Genomic DNA, 23,022 nt, shown 5'->3' on the forward strand with positions numbered 1-23,022 from the left:
CTCTCCCCCTCCTCCCTGTCTTCTCTGTCCATCTACAGAGCATAGAAAACTTTGTACAGACCTCGATCATCACGTCCCCCTCCTCCTCCTTGTGTGTGTGTGTGTGTGTGTAAACAGAGTGGAGAAGGAGAAGGGGGCAGAGGGGGAGCTTTGATCCACTGACACTCTGCCGTCGGGAGGGGAGACACACATCAGATGGTGATCAGATTCTTCACTCCCGGTGCAGTCCGGTGTGAATAATGTGTCCGGGTCTGAGGAAGATGAAAACTGAACACATCATTGAAAAACTGGACTGTCCGGGAGAAAACCGGACAGGTGGCAACCCTAGGTTGGAAACTTGGCACCAGTGCGCAGCAAAATCCATCCCCACCATAAGGAGCTCTGGGGAAAATAGTCTGCTATTTCCATTCCATTCCTCCCTACGTCACCTGATCACATGATCAGGTGACGTAGGTCAAAGTTCACTCTTCAGTTTAGGAGAGGTAGGACACACCCAGGAACAATGATTTTGTTTGCATGGAGCCTCATATAGAGGACCCCTCAAATCTCTCCATTCAAATATCCCTCCAAAAATAGTTAATATGTCCTATGACATCACAATGACCTCACAGCTCCTCCTCCCAATGTCCCTCCATCCAGAGTCTATATGTCCTATGACATCACACTGACCTCACAGCTCCTCCTCCCAATGTCCCTCCATCCAGAGTCTATATGTCCTATATCATCACACTGACCTCACAGCTCCTCCTCCCAATGTCCCTCCATCCAGAGTTTATATGTCCTATGACATCACACTGACCTCACAGCTCCTCCTCCCAATATCCCTCCATCTGGCATTTTTTTCTGAGGCTCTTAGGATGTGGGTAGACCCTTGGCACTTGCAAAGTGGAACTGTTGGTTCTGCATTGTATGTAATGGCATCAGAATGCCTGCAACAAGCTTTTAACCTGTGTAGTGTGGGGGTATTGTGTGGGAAAATTATACCTCAGCCTGAAATGGGGCTTTATTATAATGGAGAGGGGAGGAGGATTCTGGGGGTATTGTTTGATTTTACTATCTGTGTTCAGATCTAAAGTATTCCTCCTATGACATCCAGTGATCATATGACCATCACATTGCCTCCACCTCCCTCCCTGGTAGAATAGAGAAATACAAAGAAGATTCTAGAAGTCACCAAAGAAGATGACGGAGCTGCTGACAGGAGAGGTGAGCGGTACTGGGAATTTTGGAACATTATCCAATAACAGACAAGGGATGTGTCTGGATGGTGACTGTATCATTGTGTGTGTCAGGTTCCTATAAGGTGTCAAGATGTCACTATCTATTTCTCCATGGAGGACTGGGAGTATTTAAAAGGAGACAAGGATCTCTACAATGATGTCATGATGGGCAATCAGCCACCCCTCACATCACCGGGTAAGAGGAGACTTTATTGTAAAGGAGAGCAGTACGGAGGGTCCACCTAGATCCCCATCATCTGATAAACACACAGAGTGGGTTGGGACATACTCCTGACCCCTGCACTATATAATCTATGTTGTACATTACATACTCCTGACCCCTGCACTATATAATCTATGTTGTACATTACATACTCCTGACCCCTGCACTATATAATCTATGTTGTACATTACATACTCATGACCCCTGCACTATATACTCTATAATGTACATTACATTATTCTGATACTATATAGTCCTATCTGCTGTAGCTTATAAAATATGTTGTACATTACATAGTCCTGACTTCTGCTCTCCCCCCTCTACCCACTGCTATATATAAACATAATACGTATTCTCTTTTGTTACACCCATTTTCTACCAGCTGGATATTTTATATCTGATGATTTGATTGGAGCACAGACATTTACATGTTGATAATAATGTGTTAATATCCTCAAACTTTGGAACCTTAAACAGAAAGTGATGAGCGAGGAGTCAATAACCCAATAATGGTGGTCTTCAGGATCAGTCCAGTCTTCATCTTGGTTGTTCTCCCTCCATCCTCACTCTCTGACCTCTGGTGGATCTTAGCTCCGCTGTTATTCATGACTAAATCATGGACTAAATAAGGAAGTGCAGGACTTCTTGTGTTGGGAAGATTGCAATGAGTGAGAGGGGGTGGGGGCACTCGTCCTATTATCCCCTCACCACTGTCACTCCTATAAAAGAGAGTTCTCGTTGTCATGTTTCACATGCTTTGTGATATGCTTTTAAATGTTATATATATTATTCTGTCCCTGGTTCTTCCCCTTCCTGTAGCTCAGATTTATCATGTATAGTTAACTCCACCCTTTGCTCATTTTGCCAGTAATGCATTTCAGCCTCGTGTCTCATGGAGTGGATCACATTATGATCTTTTGATCTATCTGATGTTTATTGTTGTAAGATCCACAGTTCATAGATTAAACTTCACAAGATCTTCAAGATGTCATCTGGATTGTCACTGTCTGTTTATTCAGCTAAGATTGGGTTATCGATATCTCAACACAACTGTAAGTTACAGAGATCACACTTTCAATGCTTAGATTGGAGAGGCAGAACAGTCAAAAGATCGTTAGAAAGATCAATGAAATGTCTTTCATAGGATCCTTGTTACCTCTGGTTACACAGTGAGATGTTATATGGTCACTGGAAATAGCAGCTAACAGACAGTGAAACCATTACTACACAAGCCTGTATGTGTCTGCAAGCAAATCTCAGCATAGCACTCATCAGCCACAGGACAATATTACTGCTATGAATGTTCATACAACTGTGCCATACAGTTTATACACTGCCTCTGTATGCATTAGCACATGGCTTTTTGTCTGTGAAATCCTTATAAGAAAGTCAAAGCAAACCTTTCTGTAACTGTAGCCTTCAAAACCTGAGCTCAGGCACAGCAAAATCATACAGTGCAATATGCAATCTGGGGAAACTAATACACAACCAGAATCAGAACTCCTACCAGATCAGGAATTAAACACTGAATCAAACAAGAAAGTAAAACTCTTAACAAAACCAACCTGGAGAGTGTAAGAGAATCTTAAAGCTGACAAGGAAGAACTGCTGTCTAATATCAATAACTTATGGTCTAATACTGTTAAATGCATGTCTGCTATCTCTCAACAATCTCATGAGCAATTACAACTAGAGGGCACTATCAAGAAATTCAATGTTGCTTATGAGAGTTATCAAAGACTGTTAAATACATTTTTCTCTTAAAGCGGTACAACACTCAAGGGTCCTTTGAAGTATTAAAGAGATTTGAGGCGCTCAATCTTAAAAGAGATAATTTAATGGTGCATACAAAGGCAGAAGCTTCAAGAATCCAGAGATGGAAGCTCAAGCTGCATGCCAGAAAGCAGAGATGGAAGACCAAGCTGCACGCCAGAAAGCAGAGATGGAAGATCAAGCTGCACGCCAGAAAGCAGAGATGGAAGATCAAGCTGCACGCCAGAAAGCAGAGATGGAAGATCAAGCTGCACGCCAGAAAGCAGAGATGGAAGCTTAAGCTGCACGCCAGAAAGCAGAGATGGAAGCTCAAGCTGCACGCCAGAAAGCAGAGATGGAAGCTCAAGCTGCACGCCAGAAAGCAGAGATGGAAGCTCAAGCTGCACGCCAGAAAGCATAGATGGAAGCTCAAGCTGCACGCCAGAAAGCAGAGATGGAAGCTCAAGCTGCACGCCAGAAAGCAGAGATGGAAGCTGAAGCCACACACCAGAAAGCAGAAATGGAAGTTTTGGAAAAACAATGTGAGCATGCTACAGCCATGGCAAGGTTAAGGGTCTTAGAACAAGCTGCTAGTGAAAGCGAAAGAGACAACAGTTGCAGACACTCAGTTGTATCTTATGCCTCAGATTCTTCACATACTTCTCCAGAATGTCAACTACCTATCACAGCAGCCAATGGACTGAATCGAGGTCTCTGCACCTGCTGTACCTCAAGATGATTTGCCTTTATATCTTCCAGTACATCAGACTGCAGCATCTCAGCAGGGAATGTTGTGCCATTAGAGATTTAGAAGAGTTGGCAGCTGAAGGTGATATGTGTGATTGCCTACAGGTGGGTGATGGCACCGTCAGACCAGTTCAATTTAAATCAACTACTAACTTTTATCTAGTAAACTCACAGTCTGTTTATATGACCAAGTTTCAAAGAAGTATTGAACAGGATCTGATGGCCCAAGCACACCAGACACAGCAGGGTGAGACAGTATGGCATGATAACATCACGAGGGAGGAAAGGCTGACACTTAAAAACCTGGGTGAAGACGATACCATTACCATCCGTAATTCAGATAAGGTTGGGTTAATTGTGATTCTAAACACAGAGCAATACAGACAGGGGGCCATCCGACAACTCTCTGATTGGTCTACATATGACACATTAAGTGAGGACCCCACTAAAAAGTTTAGAGGTGTGCTTGTAGAATTGATATGTAGGGGTATGGGACTCGGTTCATTTAATACAAAGGAGGCAGCGTCTTTAGTACCAGAATGTCCCGTCATCCCCACGTTCTATCATTTGCCAAAAACACATAAAGGGTTAGAGCCCCTGCAGGGTAGACCGATCATATCAGGGACCATTTCCCTATATGAGCGGTTGGGCCAATGGCTTGACAGACAACTACAGCCGTTGGTAAACCAGCTCCCGGTAATTTTGAAAGACACCAACCATCTTTTATATGTTATGAAGGATCTTAGGTGGCAGGAAGACTACTCATGGGTTACTTTTGATGTGAGTAGTCTGTACTCCCCCCACAAGCAGGCTATAACAGCTGTACTTTTTTACTTGGAGACACTGACAAACTTATCTATTGAACACCGTCTCTTCATTGCTGACGTGCTGGAATATCTTCTGTCACATATTGTCTTTGTTTTGATGGGGATTTCTACCTCCAAAGGTGTGGGGCAGCTATGGGAGCAAAATTTTCGCCCTTGTTAGCCAACCTTTTCATGGGTTGGTGGGAACGGTCCCGCATCTTTGGGGGTGGAAATCCCTATAGAGCTAGGATTGTCATTTACCTAAGATTCATTGATGACCTCTTGCTGGTTGTATGTGGGGGAGTGGCTCTCATGTCATCTATGCTTACATACCTTAATGATGATGAGTCAATTTGTCATTCACTGGCGCTGCTGACAACAGCTCCATGTGTTTTTTAGATGTCAGTCTGACAGGCATTGATACGACACAAGGGCAGGGTATTGCATCTCGCGCTCGCTGCAATAGGAAAAACAAATTGCGGCGAGCGCAGGGCATACCAGGCCCTTAGGTCTGGTATGGATTTTAAAAGGAACTCCCTACGCCGAAAAACAGCGTGGGGTCCCCCCTAAAGTCCATACCAGACCCCGATCCGAGCATGCAGCACGGCCGGTCAGGAAAGGGGGTGGGGACGAGCGAGCGCCCCCCCTCCTGAACCGTACCAGGCCGCATGCCCTCAACATGGGGGGTGGGTGCTTTGGGGGAGGGGGGGCCCTGCGGGGCCCCCCCACCCCAAAGCACCTTGTCCCCATGTTGATATGGACAAGGGCCTCTTCCCGACAATCCTGGCCGTTGGTTGTCGGGGCTGCGGGCGGGGGGCTTATCGGAATCCGGGAGCCCCCTATAATAAGAGGGCCCCCATATCCCAGCCCCCCACCCTACATGGTACCCCTACCCATTTACCTAGGGAAAAAGTGTCAATAATAAAACACACTACACAGGTTTTTAAAATAATTTATTAAACAGCTCCGGGGGGGTCTTCCTCCAGCTTCAGGGGTCTTCTTCCGGCTTCGGGGGTCCCTCCGGTTCCTCTTCTCCCAGCGTCAGGTTGGTTCTTCTCCGCTCTCTCTGGCGTCTTCTCCCGGTGTTCCAGTTCTTCTGCCGGCTCCTCCGATGTCTTCATGCCGCTCTTTTGCCAGCGGAGGTCCGTACTTCTGGGCTTCTTGTCTTCTTTCTTCTTGGCTTCTTCCCTCTTCTCTTCTCCAGATGTTGACACGACAGTCTCTCCGGCTGGACTGCTCTCTGAGCGCTCCGCTGTGACTTATATAGGCGGAGACCCCCGCCCCCTTATGCCGTCACAGTCCCTGGGCATGCTGGGACTGTGACATTTTAGGGGGTGTGTTCAATGACCACGGCCCCTTATGCCGTCACAGTCCCAACATGCCCAGGGACTGTGACGGCATAAGGGGGCGGGGTCTCTGCCTATATAAGTCACAGTGGAGTGCTCAGAGAGCAGTCCAGCCAGAGAGACCGTTGTGTCAACATTTGGAGAAGAGGGAAGAAGCCAAGAAGACAAGAAGCCCAGAAGTCCGGACCTCCACTGGCAAAAGAGCGGCATGAAGACAGCGGAGGAGCCGGCAGAAGAACTGGAACACCGGGAGAAGAGGCCAGAGAGAGCGGAGAAGAACCAACCGGACACCGGGAGAAGAGGAACCGGAAGAAGACCCCCGAAGCCGGAGGAAGACCCCTGGAGCTGTTTAATAAATTATTTTAAAAACCTGTGTAGTGTGTTTTATTGACACTTTTTCCCTAGGTAAATGGGTAGGGGTACCATGTACCCCATACTCATTCACATAGGGTGGGGGGCTGGGATCTGGGGGCCCTCTTATTATAGGGTGCTCCCGGATTCCGATAAGCCCCCCCCGCCCGCAGACCCCGACAACCAATGGCCAGGGTTGTCGGGAAGAGGCCCTTGTCCTCATCAACATGGGGACAAGGTGCTTTGGGGTGGGGGGGCCAGCTGTGCTGTGTGCTCGGATCGGGGTCTGGTATGGATCTTAGGGGGGACCCCACGCCGTTTTTTCGGCGTAGGGGGTTCCCTTTATAATCCATACCAGACTTAAGGGCCTGGTATGACCCACGATGGGGCTTGCAAGGTATCAATCTCGCCGATAAAAGCGGTGAGATTGACTTCCTTTTCTAGTCCCGTCGTACCCGAGTCACGTTCAAAATGAACGGACTTGCCCGTGTGTGGGCAAGTCTGTTCATTCTGAAAGTCCGCCGCAACTCCGGCAAAAGTCCGTCGGAAAGACGGGCGGAATTAGCCTGCCGGAAAGTCCGGTCATATGTAGGCAAGTCCGTCCGTTCAGGTAGTCCACCGGAAAGTCCGGCGGAAAGACCGTCGGACCAAGTCTGCTGCAAAGTCCGCTCGTGTGTACGCGGCATTCGAGTAACTACAGATGCGGTGCAGCGGGATGCAACTGCTGCAGTCACATCCAGGGTGGTAACACCTTCAGCTCTTCTGTTAACCACAAAATATACAACATTGGGTCCTTCTCCAACTGCAATACTATTAATATAGTTTATTTAATCACATGTGCGATTTGTAACATGCAATATGTGGGAAGGACTACAAGACGGCTGAGAGATCGGTTCCAGGAACACAGGATTTTTCCACTAATGTGGCCAAACATTTCAACAGGTGTCACCATGGGGACAAAACAGCTATGCGTCACCAGGTTATAGAAAAGGTCAGAGTATCAAGACGAGGGGGTGATGCATTCTGGTCCCTTTGTCGGGGGGAAGTTTTCTGTATTTTTCACCTCCAAACTCGCATCCCACTCGGGCTCAACTTTGAATGGGATGTTAGTCATTTTTATGAGTGATTTACCTATACTTTTCTCCATACATCGAGACCAACAGCCTGTTTTGTTTATTTATTTACTTGATTTTTTATATATTTTTCAATATATGTCCCCACATTCCATTATTCGCCTTGTCAGCTTTTTATTGTGCTAAGCACCTTCTATCTTTATGACCCCCATGTGAGATATACATTGACCCTCTCATACACAACACAGCGTGCTTATTGTGCTATCGTGCGATCGCTATTGGCTCATGTAGGGACTCTGTCGGATGGTAGTTAGGCTGTTCGGGGTCTGCTTTACGTTGGTCTGCCAACTTTATAGCGGACTCCATGCTTTGGTTGGGCTCTACTTTGGAGATGGTATATATATGGACTTTTCTCCATTTTTCTACTTCTGTGAGTTCATCAAAAGAATTACAGATGCTAAGAATGTCCCAAGTTTCTCCTATGGTGACTGTAACCCTCTCAGTTCACCCTCTCCGAAACCTATGAACACACGTATGACACACAGAGACCATAGAGGTCCATTGTCAGTGAAAAGGGCTAATGTTCTACCTGCGCCTGTTACAGTTCTTGAAAAGACTGATCAAAACAAGAAAATTGAGAACCCAAATTGCCAATGTCCAAAACATAACAAACCACATCCAGTTAGGAAATGTATCAGCTTCAGAAAGAAAACCCTACAAGAATGTAAGGACATTTGAAAGAAATGTGGGGTTTGCTACAAATGCTGTGGACTGTAAAGCTATCACCAATTGTATGGAGTGTGACAGTGATAACCATGTGCAAGCTCTTCATCAATATCCGCACAACTCTACTATGTTCACAAACAATCTTCCTGAGGCAAAGCAAGGCAGGGAGCTCACAGATCAAACAGCACCCTCCACTTCAGTGTTCTCTACTCTGTGACAAATCCTGTGCAAAGATATGTTTGGTTCATGTATAGCCCAAAGGTCATCCTGAAGAGGCCATAAGACTATACTATTCTGGATGATCAGAGCAACAGATCTCTTGCAAGAGCTGTTGAAGATAACAGGAAATGCTCTACCTTATACCCTAAGCACTTGTGCCGGCGCCAAACAAGCCTTAGGTTGGAGAGCCAGTGGTTGTGTAGGTGCTCCTCTGAATGACAATGTGGAAATATCCTTGCCCACTATCACTGCAGTTAGATTCCAAGCAACAAAGAGGAGATCCCTACTCCTGAAGCTGCCTTTCACCATTCTCACTTGAAGAACATAGCTGACCAAATAGCAGTCCTTATCAAAAGTGCTGATATCCTGTTGTTACTCGGCGGAGACATCTTAAGGGTGCGCAGGGTTCGTCAGCATGTCAACGGTCCACATGATGCACCATATTCTCAGTCTCTGGATCTAGGCTGGGTCATCATAGAATTAAAAATATGTATGAAGACATGAGGCTTGATTAACCATGTATGCACAATATACCAAGTATTATAGTGACTGTGATTCAGCCCCAGAAAAAACTATAGCAACAGCTATCCCAAACAGAGGGGGACAGAAAAGGAAAGGGACTAACCGAATGGCAGTAAACACTAATAATCAAGTATCAAAATATAATGATTTATTGGTATATTTAAAACATGGAGGTAAATTGATAAGACCAATGACAATCTAACCCTGGCTCAGATTGGTGACAAGCCACAATGGGCTGATCGAGAACAACCACAGATAGGGGGGACAAGACAACATATAACAAAAAGTGAACAAAAACGTCTGGATGCCAGGTAAATTGGTGTCAGTCCAACCCACCACATTGAGGTGGAGTATCCAGCGGGTGCTGAGTTCAGGGTAGACTAACACCAACCCCCTTGGGGGCTCGAGCCAGCAAAGGAAAAAGGGACAGGGATGGAAGGAAAGGGGTCAAACAGAGGAGATCTTACTCGTGGGGATCAATGTGGAGTCCCTCTATACATCAATCCCTCATTAATGGGGGATTAGAGCCATAGAGACCTTCCTTGCAAGACATTTTCCAAATTGTGGACCCCAAAATGAGTTTTTGGTGGACCTCCTAACTGTTGCCCTAGAGAATATGTTTTTTCAATTTCTGTCCAATTTTTACCAGCAAACCAATGGTACCTCAATGGGAGCCCCGTGGGCCCCGGCATATGCATGCCTCCACCTCGGGCTATGGGAGGAGGACTTGGTCTACACCTCACCTATGTACCTGAGCCACATATACATGTGGCTCAGGTACATTGATGACGTGTTTGTTATCTGGAGGGGTGACGAAAAGTCACTCATGGAATTCATTGAAATTCTTAATACTAACGATCATAACATTAAACTCACCTTTGTGTGTGATCGAGAGGGGATTTCCTTTCTGGATCTCTCGATTGGCACTAGGGACCTGTCCTTTGTGACTCACACCTACCGGAAGGAGACCTCGGCTAATACTCTATTGAGAGCAGACAGCCACCATCCACAGTGGCTTAGGGATAGTATCCCAAATGGTCAATTTATCTGCATTAGGCGCAATTGTTCTAGTGCTGAGGATTATAGATGAGAAAGCGATTGAACTATACAAGCACTTTCGGGAATGTGGTTACTCCCACAAACAGATTAGAAGGGCGAAGCGGAAGGCAGCTGTCCGGCACCGCCCTGCCCCGCCCTTCTAAATAAAATGGAAAAGACACTATCCCTAACCCCTGACCTAGGCCCAGTGAGGATCATCGCCCAATTTGGTACCCAAGTCAGTCAGAAACATACTACAAAAACATTCGGGGATCCTCAACAATGCCCCTGGTATAGCAGAGATAATGGGGCCCACCCCCAAAATGTTGGCAAGAAGGGTCAGGAATCTGGGCGATAGTCTAATTCAATCCGAACATACTAGACGTATAGACACAACCTGGCTGTCACAATTTCAGAGAAATAAGGGGATGTTCCCCTGTGGACATTGCCAGGTGTGCCCGTACATACATAAAACAGCAACCTTCAGTGACTTCCAAAAGAAAAACAGTTTCCAGATCAGAAATCTTATCAACTGCGCCAAATAACTAGGGTTATTTACATGATTACTTGCCCGTGCAATAAAATATACATTGGCAAAACCAAACGTCAGTTGAGAATTCGCCTGGGGGAACATATGAGGGAGATCGTTGAAAAAACCCAGACAAACCCATGGCCAGACACTTTGCACAGTTTCACAAGGGCAATCTGTCTGGCATGACGGTATAAGGTATCTATTCCCTCAATCTTTCTTCCTGAAGAGGGGATTTTGATCAAGTTCTCAGGCAAAAGGAAAAGTGGTGGATCTTCCATTTAGATTCACTCATACCGCAGTGACTGAATGCTGAACTAAATTTACAGCCTTTTCTGGTAACTTAGGCAACTATCCCCATGGGTTACCTCATTCCATGGGGATACACATGCCACCATGCTATTAGGTGTTCTGTTTCTGTGTTGTGTTTATGGTTCGGTTTGTGTGTGTATCAGTATACGTGTATGTGCACATGTGTCACCCTATGATCTGACCCTCGACTCATGTCTATTCCTTCCCTCCCTTTTCCTGGTCCGCTACCCCCATGGGTATCTTTCCCTTGTTAGATCTGGGATAGATTTTTGAATTCCCTCTTTCTTTATGTACTTTGGCCCCTCAGTTTGGAGCTTACGCTCTGGGCTGTAGTGCTCGCAAGAGACGAAAAAATAAGGCCTTAATACTCCCCAACATACGTATTCTATACACACTTGACATGCTGTATGGTTTTTAACAACTCTTTACTTAATGCCCCCATACGGTGGGTTAAGTATTGCCAAGTGAGTGAGTTGAACAGCAAAAATGCGAGTAACAGCCAATAAACAATTCTGGCTTCCTTACAGATTAGGTGCTGCTCCTTTAAGAAGCCCTGTTTGAAGGTGGGCGTATTTGAGGAATGGACGCTGTCAATTTGAAATTGTGAAATGCGTTGACATCACTTCCTCCCGGATGCCACGCTACGGCAACATCCCCGTGGTGCTCGTAAGCCTGCACACTGAGGGAAGGGCTACGATCGCCGGTTCACGGCAAATGGAAGGAGGTAATTCGGCGTGTCCACCTGTGGACCTTATTTGATTCCTATGGGACTAGTTTGGAAGCAAGAACCTTCTGGATGCGCAATACAGCACTCCATGCAATACCTCCCCGATGGCTTATTGGTTTTCCGGGAGATGAATAAACGAATAAGGGTGCTCCGCCCGAGAAAAATACATCTCATAGACTGACGGAACCACTCGTCATGGGGAGCGGTAATGTATTGCCTCTACTAATAGTTTGGTAGTGTGCTAGTACCGCAACTGTGTATGTCCACCGCTTAATTACTACATTCTATTGGGGATTTACGCAGGAAGTATATTGATACCCCTGCATAGGAATCTGTATGCACTGATGGACTCTGTTTCCCCTCTGGAATTTTCAGCAGTCTTGGCAATCAACTTGCTTTAAGCGGCCATATCACAGGACTATTCCCACACATAGCCATCAAAGAACTCTGTTTGACCCCTTTCCTTCCATCCCTGTCCCTTTTTCCTCTGCTGGCTCGAGCCCCCAGGGGGGTTGGTGTTAGTCTACCCTGAACTCAGCACCCGCTGGATTCTCCACTTCAATGTGGTGTGTTGGACTGACACCAATTTACCTGGCGTCCGGACTTTTTCTTTCACTTTTTGTTATATGTTGTCTTGTCCCCCCATCTGTGGTTGTTCTTGATCAGCCCACTGTGGCTCATCACTAGGGATGAGTTTCGTGTTCGAGTCGAACCCATGTTCGACTCGGACATCGTGTGTTCGGCCGTTCGCCGAATTACGAATGATATGGGCCGTTCGCGCCGAATTCGAGTGGCACGTCATGGCCCGTAATTCACTGTGGCATCACAGTGCATTGCAGGCTGATGATTGGCCAAGCATGCACTATGACCCCCATGCTTGGCCAATCACAGCGCCGTCTGTACAGAGAGCCGTAATTTGCCAAAGCCATGGTGGCTTTGGCCAATTATGGCTCAGGGGGTTTAGTACACGCCCCACACTATATAAGGCCGCCTGCACAGCGGCACTGTGTAGTGTATTCCGGTGTTGAGAGAGCGATAGACAGAGAGACAGTGTCATTTGATTTGAGTTAGAGTAGGCAGGTGAGTCAGTTAGCTACACTTAAAGTGTATTGTGTGTGTGTGTGTGTGTGTGTGTGTATATGTGTGTATATATATATATATATATATATATATATATATATATATATATATATATATATATATATATATATATACTGTATTCAGTTTAGCTAGATCCGTTCCTGTTATTCTCTTCCTACTGGCAGGCAGGTGTTTTTACAGTATTTACAGCTACCTGAAGAAAATTAGTGGTGTTCTTCTGATCCTGTTACTGCAGCTGCCTGCGGTACTGTATTATTTACAAGTTAGTGTAGTGCGTCCTCTGCACAGTGTGCACCTAAAGCTACCTGAAGAAACTTAGTGGTGTTCTTCTGATCCTATTAGTACAGTACCGTAGGCAGCTACAGTATTTACAAATTAGTGTAGTGCGTCCTCTGCACAGTGTGCACTTAAAGCTACCTCAAGAAAATTGGTGGTGTTCTTCTGATCCTATTAGTATCGCAGGCAGCTGTAGTATTTACAAGCTAGTGCAGTGCGTCCTCTGCACAGTGTGCACCTAAAGCTACTTGTAGAAAATTAGTGGTGTTCTTCTGATCCTATTAGTACAGTACCGTAGGAAGCTGCAGTATTTACAAATTAGTGTAGTGCGTCCTTTGCACAGTGTGCACCTAAAGTTACCTGAAAAAAATTGGCGGTGTTCTTCTGATCCTATTAGTACCACAGGCAGCTGTAGTATTTACAAGTTAGTGTAGTGCGTCCTCTGCACAATGTGCACCTAAAGCTACCTGAAGAAAATTGGTGGTGTTCTTCTAATCCTATTAGTACAGTACTGCAGGCAGCTGCAGTATTTACAAGTTAGTGTAGTGCGTCCTCTGCACAGTGTGCAACTAAAGCTACCTGAAGAAAATTAGTGGTGTTCTTCTGATCCTATTAGTGCAGTACCGCAGGCAGCTGCAGTATTTACAAATTAGTGTAGTGCGTCCTCTGCACAGTGTGCACCTAAAGCTACCTGAAGATAATTAGTGGTGTTCTTCACAGGCAGGCCGCTACAGTATTTTTACAGTTAGAGCCGGTTCACACTGGGACGACTTGTCAGGCGACTTAGCCGCCTGACAAGTAGCGTCCCGTTCTGTACAATAGAACTGTTCTAATCAGAGTGACGCAAGTCGCTCCGACTTGAAAAAGGTTCCTGTACGACTTTGGGGGCGACATTGACTTCTATACAGAAGTCGTTTTGCAAGTCGCCACTCCAGTCATGTCCAGGTCGCCTGAGGCAGTCGTGCTGCAAGTCGTGCTGTCTCAGTGTGAACCGACTGCGTCCTCTGCACAGTGTGCACCTAAAGCTACCTGAATAAAATTGGTGGTGTTCTTCTGATCCTATATTAACACCACAGGTAGGCAGCTACAGCATTTACAGTTAGTGTAGTGCGTCCTCTGCACAGTGTGCACCTAAAGCTACCTGAAGACAATTGCTGTTGTTCTGCTCCTATTAATACCACAGGCAGGCAGCTACAGTATTTACAGTTAGTGTACTGCATCCTCTGAAGACAATTGCTGGTGTTCTCTAGGGATGAGCAGAACACCCCCCGGTTTGGTTCACACCAGAACCTGCGAACGGACCGAAAATTCGCACGAACGTTAGAACCCCATTGACGTCTATGGGACTCGAACTTTTGAAGTCAAAAGTGCTCATTTTAAAGGCTAATTTGCATGGTGTTGTCCTAAAAAGGGTTTGGGGACCCGGGTCCTACCCCAGGGGACATGTATCAATGCAAAAAAAACTTTTAAAAACGGCCTTTTTTTCGGGAGCAGTGATTTTAATGATGCTTAAATTAAAAAAAAAAAGTGAAATATTCCTTTAAATATCATACCTGGGGGGTGTCTATAGTATGCTTGTAAAGTGGCGCGTGTTTCCCGTGCTTAGAACAGTACCTGCACAAAATGTAATTTTTAAAGGAAAACAAGTCATTTAAAACTGCTTGCGGCTTTAATGTAATGTCGGGTCCTGGCAATATGAATGAAAATCAGTGAGACAAACAGCATGGGTACCCCCCAGTCCATTACCAGGCCCTTTGGGTCTTGTATGGATATTAACCACTTGAGCCCCGGACCATTATGCTGCCTAAGGACCAGAGGTCTTTTTCCAATTTGGCACTGCGTCGCTTTAACTGCTAATTGCGCGGTCATGCAATGCTGTACCCAAACGAAATTTGCGTCCTTTTCTTCCCACAAATAGAGCTTTCTTTTGATGGTATTTGATCACCTCTGCAGTTTTTATTTTTTGCGCTATAAACGGAAAAAGACCGAAAATTTTGAAAAAAAATGATATTTTCTACTTTTTGTTATAAAAAAAATCCAATAAACTAAATTTTAGTCATACATTTAGGCCAAAATGTATTCGGCCACATGTCTTTGGTAAAAAAAATGTCAATAAGCGTATATTTATTGGTTTGCGCAAAAGTTATAGCGTCTACAAACTAGGGTACATTTTCTGTAATTTACACAGCTTTTAGTTTATGACTGCCTATGTCATTTCTTGAGGTGCTAAAATGGCAGGGCAGTACAAAACCCCCCCAAATGACCGCATTTTGGAAAGTAGACACCCCAAGGAAATTGCTGAGAGGCATGTTGAACCCATTGAATATTTATTTTTTTTGTCCCAAGTGATTGAATAATGACAAAAAAAAAAAAATATTTACAAAAAGTTGTCACTAAATGATATATTGCTCACACAGGCCATGGGCCTATGTGGAATTGCACCCCAAAATACATTCAGCTGCTTCTCCTGAGTATGGGGATACCACATGTGTGGGACTTTTTGGGAGCCTAGCCACGTACGGGGCCCCCGAAAACCAAGCACCGCCTTCAGGATTTCTAAGGGTGTAAATTTTTGATTTCACTCTTCACTGCCTATCACAGTTTCGGAGGCCATGGAATGCCCAGGTGGCACAAAACCCCCCCAAATGACCCCATTTTGGAAAGTAGACACCCCAAGCTATTTGCTGAGAGGCATATTGAGTCCATGGAATATTTTATATTTTGACACAAGTTGCGGGAAAGTGACACTTTTTTTTTTTTTTGCACAAAGTTGTCACTAAATGATATATTGCTCACACAGGCCATGGGCATATGTGGAATTGCACCCCAAAATACATTTAGCTGCTTCTCCTGAGTATGGGGATACCACATGTGTGGGACTTTTTGGGAGCCTAGCCGCGTACGGGGCCCCGAAATCCAATCACCGCCTTCAGGATTTCTAAGGGTGAAAATTTTTGATTTCACTCTTCACTGCCTATCACAGTTTCGGAGGCCATGGAATGCCCAGGTGGCACAAAACCCCCCCCAAATGACCCCATTTTGGAAAGTAGACACCCCAAGCTATTTGCTGAGAGGCATGGTGAGTATTTTGCAGCTCTCATTTGTTTTTGAAAATGAAGAAAGACAAGAAAAAACATTTTTTTTTCTTTTTTCAATTTTCAAAACTTTGTGACAAAAAGTGAGGTCTGCAAAATACTCACTATACCTCTCAGCAAATAGCTTTGGGTGTCTACTTTCCAAAATGGGGTCATTTGGGGGGGTTTTGTGCCACCTGGGCTTTCCATGGCCTCCGAAACTGTGATAGGCAGTGAAGAGTGAAATCAAAAATTCACGCCCTTAGAAAGCCTGAAGGCGGTGCTTGGTTTTCGGGGTCCCGTACGCGGCTAGGCTCCCAAAAAGTCTCACACATGTGGTATCCCTGTACTCAGGAGAAGCAGCAGAATGTATTTTGGGGTGTAATTTCACATATTCCCATGGCATGTTTGAGCAATATATCATTTAGTGACAACTTTGTGCAAAAAAAAAAAAAAAAAAAAAATGTGTCTCTTTCCCGCAACTTGTGTCGCAATATAAAATATTCCATGGACTCGACATGCCTCTCAGCAAATAGCTTGGGGTGTCTACTTTCCAAAATGGGGTCATTTGGGGGGGTTTGAACTGTCCTGGCATTTTATGCACAACATTTAGAAGCTTATGTCACACATCACTCACTCTTCTAACCACTTGAAGACAAAGCCCTTTCTGACACTCATTGTTTACATGAAAAAGTTATTTTTTTTTTGCAAAAAAATTACTTTGAACCCCCAAACATTATATATTTTTTTAAAGCAAATGCCCTACAGATTAAAATGGTGGGTGTTTCATTTTTTTTTTTTTCACACAGTATTTGCGCAGCGATTTTTCAAACGCATTTTTTGGGGAAAAAACACACTTTTTTATATTTTAATGCACTAAAACACACTATATTGCCCAAATGTTTGATGAAATAAAAAAGATGATCTTAGGCCGAGTACATGGATACCAAACATGACATGCTTTAAAATTGCGCACAAACGTGCAGTGGCAACAAAATAAATAGATTTTTAAAAGCCTTTAAAAGCCTTTACAGGTTATCACTTTAGATTTACAGAGGAGGTCTACTGCAAAAATTACTGCCCTCGATCTGACCTTCGCGGCGATACCTCACATGCATGGTGCAATTGCTGTTTACGTTTGACGACAGACCGCAGCTTGCGTTCGCCTTAGCGCGAGAGCAGGGGGCGACAGGGGTGCTTTTTTTTTTTTTTTTTTTCTTTATTTCTTTATTATTTTTTTGCTTTTTTATCTTATTTTTAAACTGTTCCTTTCATTTTTTTTTTTTTAATCATTTTTATTGTTATCTCGGGGAATGTAAATATCCCCTATGATAGCAATAGGTAGTGACAGGTACTCTTTTTTGAAAAAATTGGGGTCTATTAGACCCTAGATCTCTCCTCTGCCCTCAAAGCATCTGACGACACCAAGATCGGTGTGATAAAATGCTTCCCCAATTTCCCAATGGCGCTATTTACATCCGACGAAATCTAAGTCATAAAATGCTCGTAGCTTCCGGTTTCTTAGGCCATAGAGATGTTTGGAGCCACTCTGGTCTCTGATCAGCTCTATGGTCAGCTGGCTGAATCACCGGCTGCATTCTCAGGTTCCCTGTTGAGATAGGAGAGCCAGAGAAAAACACGGAAGACGGTGGGGGGGGGGCATTCCCTCCCACGGCTTGTAAAAGCAGTCTAGAGGCTAATTAGCCGCTAGGATTCCTTTTACATGAAAGCCGACCGCTGGCTGAAAAGAATGATACCAAGATGATACCTAAACCTGCAGGCATCATTCTGGTATAACCATTCAAAGTCGTGAATGGCGTACCTGAAGACAAAAAAAATGGTTAACAATAAAGCACAGTAAACGGTAAAGTATAAAAAATTGCATACCTGAAAAGCAAACATGATAAAACATAATAACAATAAAACATTGCAGAATAGAATACAGTAAAAAAGAGCAGAACAAGAGAGAGAGAATAGAGAGAGAGAGAACAATGAAACGACAACTATTTTTTTTTATTTTATATATATATATATATATATTTTTTTTTTGTAACTGTAACTTTTATAACTGTAACCGGTTCCAGGTTCGGGTCTCTCAAAATGCGATGGCATCTTGGGAGACCCTGTGAAAGTGTGTCCTAGTCTGTGCAATGCTGTACCCTACACTAATACTCAACTAGTGAATGGTAGCGTTCAAAACATTCACCAATGCAAAGACCAGCATTGTCAGGAGAGGAGGGGACAATAATAGCGGGTGTCACGCCTATATCCGCGCTTGCTGCAGACACGACATCTTTTTTGGGGGGGTTCGTTGGGTAGGGGTACTCGGGAGGACATAAAGAAAATGCCTCTCATGCAGCCGACTGCATTTGGTTGGGGATGTGAATGGGGGAAGTACGGGCGCTGCAGAAGTGGTGGGTTCCCAATTAGGATTGGCGAATGCAGCAGGAAGGGCATTATGGGCACGACGGGCCTGTGTTTGTCTTCTTGGTGGCAGCGCGACACTACTTGTGCTTGCCACCTCACCAGCTTGAACTGCACTTATGGGACTCGCCACGTCACCAAGTGTTACTGCAGTGCTGGTTTGACTACGACCAGGGTGTACTAGGCCGCTGGCGCTTGCCAGTTCAATAAAAAGCTACCAAAAAAACTGTTAGCGATCGCAGGGATCAGGCCTGACTCTGCGAACGCTGCAGTTATGCGTTAAGTGTTTTGTAAGTGACAGTGATCAATCGATACTGCACTTGGGTGGGCTGGGCCGGGCGGAGGGGCAAAATGCAGGTGCTAGCAGGTATCTGGGCTGATCCCGCTAACACTGCGTTTTTGGGAACCCTAAACTGCTGGGGACGCTAGTATAGATCTGATCGGATCAGATATTGATCCGTTCAGATACTATACCACTAAGGGAGGTGTATGCTGCGTGCGTGGGTGTTAGCGGTACTGGCGCTAATCTGACGCTGCTTGGGGCTGGTGCTTGCCAGTTCACCAAAATACTACCAAAAAAACTGTTAGCGATCGCAGGGATCAGGCCTGACTCTGCGAACGCTACAGTTATGCATTTAGTGTTTTGTAAGTGTCAGTGATCGATCGATACTGCACTTGGGTGGGCTGGGCTGGGCCGGGTGGAGGGGCAAAACGCAGGTGCTAGCAGGTATCTGGGCTGATCCCGCTAACACTGCATTTTTGGGAACCCTAAACTGCTGGGGACGCTAGTATAGATCTGATCGGATCAGATATTGATCCGATCAGATACTATACCACTAAGGGAGGCGTATGCTGCGTGCGTGGGTGTTAGCGGTACTGGCGCTAATCTGACGCTGCCTGGGGCGACGCATATCACCGCCGGGCGATCAGGGGGCTAAACCTTTATTCGGTAATAAACGGCGGGTGCCCTGACACTATAAAAAATAAACAAACTAACCAGCGTCAACCGTAACAGTTATACGGTGATCAGTGGTGAAAGGGTTAACTAGGGGGCCATCAAGGGGTTAAAACATTTATTCGGTAGTATATGGGGTTCCCTGTCGCTATAAAACGCTGACGGCGAACCTAAATATTTACGTCCCTAACTAGCGTCACCAGCGACACTAATACAGCGATCAGAAAATTGATCGCTTAGAGACACTGGTGACAGGGGGTGATCAAGGGGTTAAAACTTTATTAGGGGGGGTTAGGGGGGTATCCTAGACCTACAGGGGGCTAATACTAACTGTCCTAACACTGTAACTGTCACAAACTGACACCAATGCAGTAATCAGAAAAAAAAAAAACTGCAGGTGTCAGTTTGTGACGGGGGGGGGGGGTGATTGGGAGGGGATCGGGGGGCGATCGGGGGGGGATCGGGGTGTTTTGTGTGCCTTGCATGTTCTACTGTGTGTGTGTAGTGTTGTGCACTCACATACCTGTCTTCTCTCCTCGGGCTGGAACGAAAATTACCGAGCCGAGGAGAGATGACATCATTTCCTTTGCTGCTGTTTAGCATACAGCAGCAAAGGAATGATTCGATTGGCCAGCGGCGATCGCGAGCGGGGGGCCACGAACGGATGGCCTCCCCCTCACCTCCGATCGCCGTGGGACAAAAGACGATCGCCTCGGGCACCGGGGGGGGTCCGATCGGACCCCCCACCCGCGGAAGGCAAATCACGTACATGTACGTGATTTTGCCTGTCCGTGCCGCCTTGCCGACGTACATCGGCGTGAGGCAGTCGTCAAGTGGTTAAGGGGAATCCCGCGCCCAAGTTAAAAAAGGAAAGGTGTGGGGCCCCCAGACCCTATATACTCTGAACAGCAGTATACAGGCGGCGCAAACAAGACATGGACTGTAGGTTTGTTGTTAAGTAGAATCTGTTTGTAATTTTGAAATGGTACATTTTTAACGTGTTTAGCTCCAGCCAAAAAATCTATTTTAAGCTTTTTGGAAAACCTAGGGAAGGGTTATCACCCCTGTGACATTTGTTTTGCTGTCTGTGCTCCTCTTCAGAAGATTTCAACTCCCTTTTTGTCCCAATGACAAATGTTTTTTGAAAATTTGGGGTTTTTTGTGAAACAAGGATTGGTGATAAAGCATCAGTGGAAAGGAGAAAGGTTTTTTCCTGTCTCTGTTCTGCCTCAAGTGCCCTGTCCATCATTCCACGCAGCGTGTGCTCCAACAGGTTGACAAGGGGGACAGTGTCACTGATGCATGCACTGTCACTGCTCACCACCGTCGTGACCTCCTCAAATGGTGACAGGACAGTGCATGCATCCCTGATCATGGCCCACTGGCATGGGGGAAAAAACCAAGCTCCCCTGACCCTGTCCTGGTGCCATAGTCACACAGGTACTCATTGATGGCCCTCTGCTGCGTGTGCAGCCGCTGCAGCATGGCCAATGTTGAGTTCCACCTGGTGGGCATGTCACAGATTAGGCGGTTCTTGGGCAGGTTAAATTCCTTTTGGAGGTCTGCCAGCCGAGCACTGGCATTATATGACCGGCAGAAATGCACACAGACTTTCCTGGCCTGCCTCAGGACATCCTGTAAGCCCGGGTACCTGCCCAAGAACCGTTGCACCACCAAGTTAAGGACGTGAGCCAAACAGGGCACATGGGTCAGTTGTCACTGTCAGAGGGCGGAGAGGAGGTTGGTGCCATTGTCGCAAGACACCATTCCTGCCTTAAGTTGGTGTGGCGTCAACCACCTCTGAACCTGCCCCTGCAGAGCTGACAGAGCCTCTGCCCCAGTGTGGCTCCTGTCCCCTAAGCACACCAGCGCAAGCACCGTATGGCATCTTTTGGCCTGCATACTTGCTTAGCCCCTTGAATGCCTACGGAGCACCGCTGGTTCAGAGGACAAAGCACAGGAAGAGGCCATGGAGGAAGAAGAAGAGGAGGGGGTGGAGGAGAGAGGTGTGTCAGAATCATTAGTAGTGGCATTTTGGAGGCGTGGTGGCGGAACAACCTCCAACACTACTGCACCTTGTCTTGCATCCTTCCCAGCTGCCAGCAGAGTCACCCAATGGGCGGTGAAACTTAGGTAACATCCCTGTCCATGCCTGCTGGACCATGAGTCAGCAGTAATATGCACCTTACCCCTGACCGCCCTGTCCAGCGAGGCATGGACATTGCCTTCCACATGCCGGTAGAGAGCCGGAATAGCCTTCCATGAGAAAAAGTGGCATTTGGGTACCTTCCACTGATGAACCGCACATTCCACAAACTCACAGAAGGGGGCAGAGTCTACCAACTGAAAAGGTAGCAGTTGAAGTGCTTGCAATTTTACCAAGCTACCATTCAACCACTGGGCATGTGGATGGCTGGGAGTGAACTTCTTTCGGCGGTGCAGCAGCTGGGGCAGGGAAATTTGCCTTGTACAATCTGATGTCGGTGTACCGAAAGCAGATTGCCCACAAGTACTTGGCTGTGACACATCTAATTCTACACCTTCATTCCTCTCAGTGCAGGTCTCAGAGAGGACTGAAGGTATAGTGGGTTTGGAGATCTCAGCTGATGAGGAGCAAGGAGAGGTCCTCTTTGTTCTTTGGTGTGGGTATTTTAGATACGCTTGCCAACGAACCGTATGGCAGGTCAAAATATGTCCGGTCAAGCATGTGGTTCCCAAGCGGGAGGTGTTTTGGCCATGCGAGATACGCTTGAGACATATGTTGCAAATAGCAGCGGTGCGATCTGATGCACTCGTCTCAAAAAAGGCCCACACCAAAGAACTTTTGGAATAACATGCAGAGAAAGCAGCGCCCTGCACATGCGGAGCTTTGCGGTGTGATGCAGTCAGTGTGCTGCCCTTAGGCTGGCCCCTGGAGGGCATCCTGCCTTGTTGGTGATGTGCCTCCTCCTCCTCCTCCTCCTCTCTCCTATCAGGCACCCACGTTGAGTCAGTGACCTCATCATCCCCTCCCTCCTCATCACTGGAGCAAACCTGGCAGTATGCTGCAGCAGGGGGAGCATGACTGCCAGATTGCTGTCCTTCTTGGGCACCCACTCTGTCCGTGCTCACGTTACTGCCTTCATCTAGCTCAGTATCATCATCAGAGCCTTCTAAATGCTGGGCATACTCCTGGAGCATGTACCCAACACTGTGGTCAAACAGTTTGAGGGACTCCTCAGGAGGACATAGTGGGGCTAAGGAAGGAGTCACTGATGCCATTGAGCCAAGGGAAGAGGCCGCGTTGGCAGCTGCTTTGCCAGACAAAGTACCCTGAGCATGGGTGAGAGAGGATGAGGACAGCTTGGTCATGCACTCGACCAAGTCTTCTGCATGTTGCGGCTCAACACGGCCAGCTGCCGAAAAAAAGGCCAAGCATGTTCCACGGCCACGTGCTGATGAGGATGCACCGTCTCCATGACCAGCACTGTTGCCTCTAGACACAGAGCCTGCTTGCCCTCTTTTATTGGCTTGTGACTGTCTGCCTCTCCTTGTTGGCCTTCCAGACATACTAATGGCCTGCAGTGAGATGTAGCTGCACTAAGCTGGGATATATATATAT

The 23,022-nt window shown here is 46.3% G+C and overlaps 3 protein-coding genes and 1 pseudogene across 3 annotated transcripts in view; 2 read left to right on the plus strand and 2 right to left on the minus strand.

The window, feature by feature from the left end:
- The window catches only part of LOC141121752 (uncharacterized), a 617,570-nt gene that overhangs the window by 309,058 nt on the left and 285,490 nt on the right, over positions 1–23,022 (minus strand). The gene's annotated exons all lie outside the window — the stretch shown is intronic.
- LOC141121739 (uncharacterized) overlaps positions 1–23,022 on the plus strand; it is a 473,317-nt pseudogene that overhangs the window by 256,373 nt on the left and 193,922 nt on the right.
- Positions 1–23,022, minus strand: part of LOC141121742 (uncharacterized) — a 286,488-nt gene that overhangs the window by 91,408 nt on the left and 172,058 nt on the right. The window lies entirely within an intron of this gene.
- Positions 1,183–23,022, plus strand: part of LOC141121738 (uncharacterized) — a 54,448-nt gene continuing 32,608 nt past the window's right edge. The window contains exons 1-3 of the mRNA XM_073611446.1: positions 1,183–1,206; positions 1,293–1,379; positions 3,955–4,287. Coding sequence (XP_073467547.1) covers positions 1,183–1,206; positions 1,293–1,379; positions 3,955–4,287 — 444 coding nt within the window. The remainder of the gene's footprint in view (positions 1,207–1,292; positions 1,380–3,954; positions 4,288–23,022) is intronic.

The sequence above is a fragment of the Aquarana catesbeiana genome, unplaced genomic scaffold (genome assembly GCF_042186555.1).
Source record: "Aquarana catesbeiana isolate 2022-GZ unplaced genomic scaffold, ASM4218655v1 unanchor229, whole genome shotgun sequence".
NCBI lineage: Eukaryota > Metazoa > Chordata > Amphibia > Anura > Ranidae > Aquarana > Aquarana catesbeiana.